General features: G+C 51.0%; 1 protein-coding gene across 4 annotated transcripts; it reads right to left on the bottom strand.

Moving 5' to 3' along the window:
• Window positions 1-1,138: 1,138 nt before the first annotated feature.
• On the bottom strand, window positions 1,139-4,821 carry Rpusd3 (RNA pseudouridine synthase D3). 4 transcript variants are annotated; one of them, XR_002395909.2, is made up of 8 exons: window positions 4,406-4,821; window positions 3,727-3,771; window positions 3,494-3,593; window positions 3,114-3,221; window positions 2,951-3,035; window positions 2,692-2,815; window positions 2,170-2,299; window positions 1,139-1,461 (listed from the first exon to the last, which is right to left on the bottom strand). XR_002395909.2 is itself a non-coding variant. In XM_004835299.4 (8 exons), exons 1-8 carry the CDS (start codon window positions 4,779-4,781, stop codon window positions 1,573-1,575), a joined length of 981 nt encoding a protein of 326 aa, XP_004835356.1. In that variant the 5' UTR covers window positions 4,782-4,820; the 3' UTR covers window positions 1,139-1,572. The 4 variants fall into 4 exon arrangements, 2 of the variants coding, with proteins under 2 accessions (XP_004835356.1, XP_004835355.1); XR_002395908.2 differs by having other exon boundaries at window positions 1,139-1,575; XM_004835299.4 differs by having other exon boundaries at window positions 1,139-1,575; window positions 2,170-2,309; window positions 4,406-4,820.
• Between the last annotated feature and the right edge of the window lie 2,417 nt (window positions 4,822-7,238).

Below are 7,238 nucleotides of genomic sequence, written 5' to 3' on the forward strand. Positions count from 1 at the left end.
GCCACACACGTGTCATTCAGGCAACCTGGAAGCTGAGGGCAGGACCACCAGTGTGAGGCCAGCCCGGGCACAATGTGCAACCCTGTCTCAAAAACAGATGACCAGTTAGCTGGTGTACCTCAGACAAAGGTCTACTATCTAGAATATATAAAGAATTGAAAAAAATCAGACCCCCCAAGTTCAAAGCCCCAATTCAAAAATGGGCATCTGAAATGAACAGACTTTTCTGACAAAGAAGTAAAAGCAGGAAATAAACACATGGAAAAAAATGTTCAACATTACTGGTCATTTGAGAGATGCAGATGACAACACCGAGATTCCACCTCATCCCAGAAAGAATGGCTGCTATCAAAAAATCAACCAATAACAAATGCTGGCAGGGGTGTGAGGAGAAAGGAATCCTTCTCCATTGTTGGTGGGAGTGTAGACTGGTGCAACCACTGTGGAAATCAGTATGGAGATACCTCAAAGAACTAGGACTACAGGTCCCATTTGACCCAGCTATCCCCCTGCTGGGTATATTCTCCAAAGAAGTAAAAGAATCATACCACAGCGATATATGTGCACCCATGTTCATAGCGGCACAGTCTGTAATAGCTAAAGGTTGGAAGTAGCCCAACTGCCCATCAACTGGAAACTGGATAAAGAAGATGTGGTGTTTTTATAAAATGGAGTACTACTCAGCGATAAAGAATGAGAAACTAGAGACATTTATAGCTAAATGGATGCATATTGAGGCCATACTCTTAAGTGAAATAAATAGGACACACATGTAAATACCGAATAGTTTCTCTAGTGAGAAACTGAAAGTGTAAATAAGGATTAAAATGATTTTAAAAAATAATTGATAATTTGAAATAGGAAAAGGTCCAAAGGTATAGGGGTGGTGGTAGGGGAAGGGGAAAGGAAAGAAGGGAAAGGAAAAATTATGAGAAAAGAAAAAAAATGGAAACGAAGTCTATGTAAATACGGAAGGGTGGAGGGGGTGAAGGGCCCACAGGTAATGGGGAAAAAATGAGAAGCAAGATACATCATGTATAGGTACAAACACCCAATGATAAATATAAATGTACTGTATACCTAAAATGTACCAATAAATTTAAAAATAAAATAAAATTTAAAAAAGAGATGACCGGACAACGAGGTAAGAATTTTTATTATTTCAAGTCCAGAGAGCAGTCCCCTGCCTGATGTCCCAAGATCTGCTCTCAGGTTTGCCTAGACACAGAGCCGGGCTATAAGCCATGGCCTTACAGCAGCTGAGGGAGACTATTCCTGGCAGAGACCCAGGCACTGCAGGGTCCTGGAGAAATACTGGGGTAGGGGTGCCTGCAACTCAATGGGTGCATCGGTGGGCCTGCTGCCTGGAAGGAGCAGACAGTGCAAGTGCAGGTGCAAGGGGAGCTGTGCAGCCTGGGCGGGGGTCAGGCGGAGGCGTCTGAGGAGGGGGTCATCCAGGGCCTAGTGGGAGAGGCAGGGCAGACTCGCCAGTCTAGCTCCAGGCTGCGTACTTTCTGCTCCCTCCTGCTTGCCAGGCCGCAGCTGCATCCACCTTCCCCCCAGCACACATTCTCACTGTGGTGGGCAGGGTCAGGGGTTCACCAAATCATTTCTCTTGGGGTACACAGCTCAACCCCATCGCCCAGCCCACCTCTCAGCCTGGCGAGACCACATGACAGCTTGCCAGAAAGCGAGTGGAAGTATGCATGTCTGAAACCCTTGTGTACATGACCGCCACTGCCCCCATCTGGCTAGACAACCACAGCCTGGGTCCCTGTGTGAACAGTTGGAGCAAAGCCTACATCTACCCCAATCCCAGATTTGCTGGCTTTAACACAAGGGGCATACCGCTTTGTGAGACTGGGGTGTTGTGATTACTCTGTTAGAGCAGATGCAGGTATCGTAATCAACCCCTTCTGTCCCTTGTCCCAAACAGATTCAAAGGATGGCAAACTTACGAGGGAGGAAGTCAGCAGCTTCAACTCCCTTACTGAACAGATGGACAGCATGAGCTGCCACTTGCCTAACCCAAAGCAAGACGGGGATCTACAGACCTTAGATGCGGAGAGGGCCAGCTCCCAGTCCCCAGCTACACAGCCAATCCAGAGGTGCCGGCCACCCTCGCCCCAGTCCCCACCCTGGGACGGGAAGGCAGGTGGCCTTGGATACCTGTCTTTGAGGCTTGGTGCTCTCGGCGGGCAACAGAAAGCGCTGGCCCAGGACACTGCCCACACAAGCAGAATAGGTGTGGTCCCCAAGCACGGGGCAGAGCTGTAGCATCATGTGCACCTGCAGCTGACTGGAGAATGCTGGGTGACAGGAGAGACAGGACAGGTGACAGTCTCCCTCCTCCTCACCAGGGGAAATACCAGCTCTATTCTCAGGTCATAGGGAAGTGGTGAGGTGGCTCTGCCTCCACAGAGGGGCACAGAGAAGGTCAGGAGCAGCAGGGCTGCTAACCACAGGCCTGTGGCTGCAGCCCTCGGCTGCTGAAGCTGCTGGGGACAAAACTACTACTTCCTACAAGGTGCTGATCTATTCGCACAGAAGCCTGGAGCCGCTGCCTCTAGCTGGGCCTGGCCATGTCCCCATGGGGTCCCTCAGATGCTCCCCAGGCTGCTACTGAATCACTCTTGCTCTCCCTCCCTGAGACAAGTGTTGTTCTAAAGGCTGCCTGGGCTCCAGACCCACCTGTGAGGGGCTGTAGCTGGATCAGGGCACACTCAGAGCCAGTGGCCATCACACGGAAGTGGCTAAGGGTCCTCTTGACACCCTCCAGGATGTCCCTTCGGGATGGGGACTTCACAGGGACCACCTAAGGAACCAGCAAGAATGAGCAAGGCTCACACATACCTAGAGCAACACCTTCAGGTCTGCTCACGCCCTGTAGACTCAGGACAGGCTGCCCATGTAGCGTGACACACCCAGAGGGACCCCCACCCCGACTTACAACATTGACACCACTGATGTGCTGCAGCGTCAGCGCTGCACAGATCTGCCCCTCAGAAGCAGGTGGGATCCCATTGGTAACGGCCCTGGGAAAGGGGCAGAAGAGTCACAGAGTGGTCTGTGGGGACTGTCCTATGTCCTAGGGGTTGCCCAGCACCTCTTACCAATAGGTGGCCGTGGGTCTATGGGCTCTCCGAGAGTGGATGAAGAATTTCTGGAGGCGGCTTGCTGTCTGAGGACAACTGGAGAGGAGCACAAGTCCAGAACTCTCCCTGGAAAAGGGACAGATCACACCAAGTTAAAGTCCTTTGGGCTCCCGCACATATCCTAGGAAGGAACACAGACCTGCTTAAGGTCCAACAGTAACACCAGGCCTACAACTCAAACCTGCTAAGAGACAAGACAGACTGTGTAGCTTAACGTGTTTTTCATTTTGCCCTGGGCCCAGGGAACTCAGGGCCAAAAGTCCTAACAATTACTGCCAACTGCAGAGTGTCTACCATACATTACCTGTCAGAGTGAAATCCCCACCCCTGTCACTCACTTCCCAGGTGCTCGAACAACCTGAAGCTCCTGCTGCCTGAGCCCCAGGGACTGGCTCAGCTCTGGCAACACAGAGAGCAATGTCACCTCTCCTGGTTTTCCTGGAAAACGAGGGGAAAGGATGGGCCGCTCTCAGAGGCCGACACGTCCTCTCACACCCATGTGTTTTCACCATCCCCTCCCTCAGAGACATCACACCCTTTGCTGTGTTCCTTCCCACACCACTGCCCATACCTGTCACTGGCAGACCCTGTGGCTTGTTCAGCGTCACGAGAGGTCCTGAAACACACAGTATTGCATGGCCATCAGCAAAAGTGCTAGCAAACCTGTATCCAGGACTTCAAAGGTGTCTTTCTCATTCATCCTAACGTGGCCCACGATGACCCTCAGACGTGAATGGACCCCACTCCGCATATGCCAAACTCACTACCACCTCTGGGCCTTTACACTTGCTTTTTCCTCCGTCCCTGATTGTCACTGCCTGGCTTCTCCATGTCATCCTGGCACCAGGATAACGTCTGCCCCTCTTAAGAGTCGGCATCCTAGCAGCTGGCTGAGTTTAACTAGAACACAGATCGCTGGTAACTTATTTTCTGATTAATCAGAACATCAATCTCACTAGAATGAAGGCTCCCCGAGCACAGAATTCTTTTGTCCGTTCCAGCACTGTGCAGCCCGCCTAGAAAATGACCGGAACGATACACATGTTCAACAAATAGTGCAGAAAAATGAACAAATCACTAAATGCAGCCTGGGCTCAAAGCTCATTTTCCCCAAAGCCATACGGCGGGCTGCATACAGAGCCTCTTTGTGTCTGGCAGTGACAGCGGTACCGGACGATTACAGACAGGCTCATCCACCCCACCCCACTCCGGCCTCCGACGCCAGCAGCGCTGCGGGGACCCCGCCCCACCTCTCCGCTCCACCACGGCGGCGCGCAGCACGTGCGCGAGCTCCTTCCGGCCGCCTCCAGGTTGGGGCTGACGCCCAGAAACCGAGGGACCAGCGTCGGGGAAGCCTCGCTGCCCGCCTCCCACACCTTCAGGAGGGGCTGTGCTTTCCGGAGACCGAGGCTCCACGGGCCCGCTTTGCAGCCGGCGGACCCACGGCTCGGCGCCACAAGGGAAGGCCGGGGTTAGAACCCGTAGACCCCAGGTAGCCCTGCCCGCACGGCTTCCTCCTGAGAACGCAGCCTCTATGCCGAAGCCTGCGTCTTCGGGCCGCGCCCGAGCTCCCAGCGCCAGCCACCAGCCTCGTGTGACCCCACGCCGCACGACCAGCGAGCCCATTTTCCGACCGGCTCTTTGCGCGTGCTCTCCCGTCCTGCGATGATTGGTCAGGCTTACTGTCAATCGGAACGCAGAGCAGGCGGGGCCTGGAGAGAAATGCACAAAATCGCTGCTGTGTTCTCGGGTAATTGAGGCGCGGGAGCCTTCGAACTTCCTCTGGTTAGAGGACTTGTCCCAGGACCAAGCCAGGAAAAAGCCCGGATGACCCTTTCAAATTACTATTCCAGTTCCTGGGCCGGGGATTTACCTCAGCCGCCTGCCTCGCAAGCGCAAGGGCCCAAGTTTGATCCCCGCTACCAAAAAAAACAAACAAACAAACTATTACAGTTCCTAGGAGCTGTCTGATTTAAAGCATCAGTATCCACAATCTTGGAAGGCAAATTGGAAAGAAGAAGAAGAAGAAAAAAAAAATACTACAACCTTTGGTCAGGTAAACCCATTTCGGAAAACAGGCCTTTGATCCCAGCACTGGGGAGGCTGAAGCAGGAGGATCACAAGCCCAGGCTGCATAGCAAGACCTGATCCAGAGACAAAATGAAACACACAAAATCTGGTGCATAATTCCCAAAGAGAAAAACGCCAGAAGCAGAAAGAGGCTCACTATGCCATTGCTTTAAAAAAAAAAAATCTAGGGCCCGAGATTTAGCTCAGTGGTGTTGCCACCTGCCTCGCAAGCTCAGGTCCCCAGTTCGATCCCCGGTACCAAAAAAAACCACACCAACAGCAACTAGGGACATAAATTGTCCTGTGGTGAAATCTATAGGGAATATTAATACATCATTATTTATTTTGGGGTGGTACTGGGGATTGAACCCAATGCCTTTGCACTGAGCTACATCCCAGTGCCTTTTTATTTTTTTATTATGAGACAAGTCCTCATTAAATTGCTCATGTGGCTCTTGAACTTGTGACCCTCCTGCCTCAGCCTCCCAAAATGCTGGGATTACAGGATGCACCACCTTGCCTGGCATGAGCATATCATTTATTGAATATTTGTTGAATGTTATCTCTATGCCAGGCCCTGGCATTTGCGTGCTAGAAATAGAGATCTACAAGTCTCAGGTCCCACCTGGGAGAAGTTCTGGGAATTGACAGAACTAGAGTATGAGTCACAACCCATCTTGCAAAAGGGTACAAAGGAACAAAGGCAGGTCAGGGGAAGTTTCTGGCGGGCGTGAGTGTGTTGGTGAATGGTAAAGAGAACAAATAGAAGTTCACTGGGCTGTGGATCGGGGGGCCACAGAAGGGCAGAGAGGTGAATTCAAGCAGGGATCAAAAATGGGTTCTGTCCTACAACTGCAGAAAAATGATATGCAGCCTGCGTGGTGTGGTCAATATGTGGGGAATGTTTACGTGTTTAAAAATAAGTACAGCAAAGGACACATTGCCCTGAGTCCCCATCAGAATCTTCCCCCTCGCTTTGCATCGGTCCTGCCAACTTCTGAAGACCTCTCTCCTGAGTGTCTTTATGAAATGTGATAAAAATACAGTGGATGCTGCTGCATGCCATCCAACAGAAAGGCAGGCTCCTAAAAATGACACTGTGTCCTCATCCTCCTTACTCACTGGATCTGGCATCATACAACTTCCAGCTCTTCCTCAAAGTTAAAATGACCATGAAAGGGAAACATTTTGAATCAATTCAGGACATGGAGGCAGCCAGGACTGTGCAACTAAACACTCAACTGTATTTTTTTTTTTGGTACCGGGGATTGAACTTGGGTTCTTGTGCCTGCACAGCAGGTGGTGAAACCACTGAGCTAAATCCCTGGCCCCACTCACTGTATTTTTTAAGTATATCATATATGTTTTGTGTATTTATTTATTAAGAGCACTATCACCTTCATTGTTTGCATTAGCAAAAGATTGTAATTAGCTGGGTGTGTGGCAGGAGCCTGTGATCTCAGCACTGTGGGAGACTGAGGCAGGAGGGTTGCAAATTTGATCCTAGCCTAGGCAACTCAGTTATTTAGGAAGACCCTGCCTCCAAAAAAGGAGATGGGGGAGCTAGGGATAAGCAAAGGTCCTGGATTCAATTTCCAGTACCACAAATGAAATAGCAAAGTGGGGGAACTTGTGACTAGAATATGCATATGTGTATATGTGTTTATTGATGTGCTTCAGCGTAACTGAAGACACAAACACAAGCTGGTGCTTACTTCTCCTTAAGGGATCAGAGAGGTGCTATGATGGAATGGGCCTCTCTCTAATGTCTCTGAACCTAGTTCTCAAATCCCTGTTGGTAGCGTGTGGAGGTGGAGCCTTGGAAAGTAATGAGGACCACCTAAGGCCCTGCAGGTGGCTCTTTCAGTGGCTCAGTGAAGTGCTGTAGATCACTATGTCCGGGGCTAACTTGCCTCCTCCAGCGGATGAGGAAGGTCCCTGTGGGAGGAGAACAGGTGACAAGAGGGTGTGGTGGAGCAAGGCCTGGCCAACAAGAGGACAGAGGATGTGTCT

This window comes from Heterocephalus glaber, unplaced genomic scaffold, assembly GCF_053883595.1.
Source record: "Heterocephalus glaber isolate CG9 unplaced genomic scaffold, H.glaber_assembly_v1.0 deba00000122, whole genome shotgun sequence".
NCBI classification, from domain to species: Eukaryota; Metazoa; Chordata; class Mammalia; order Rodentia; family Bathyergidae; genus Heterocephalus; species Heterocephalus glaber.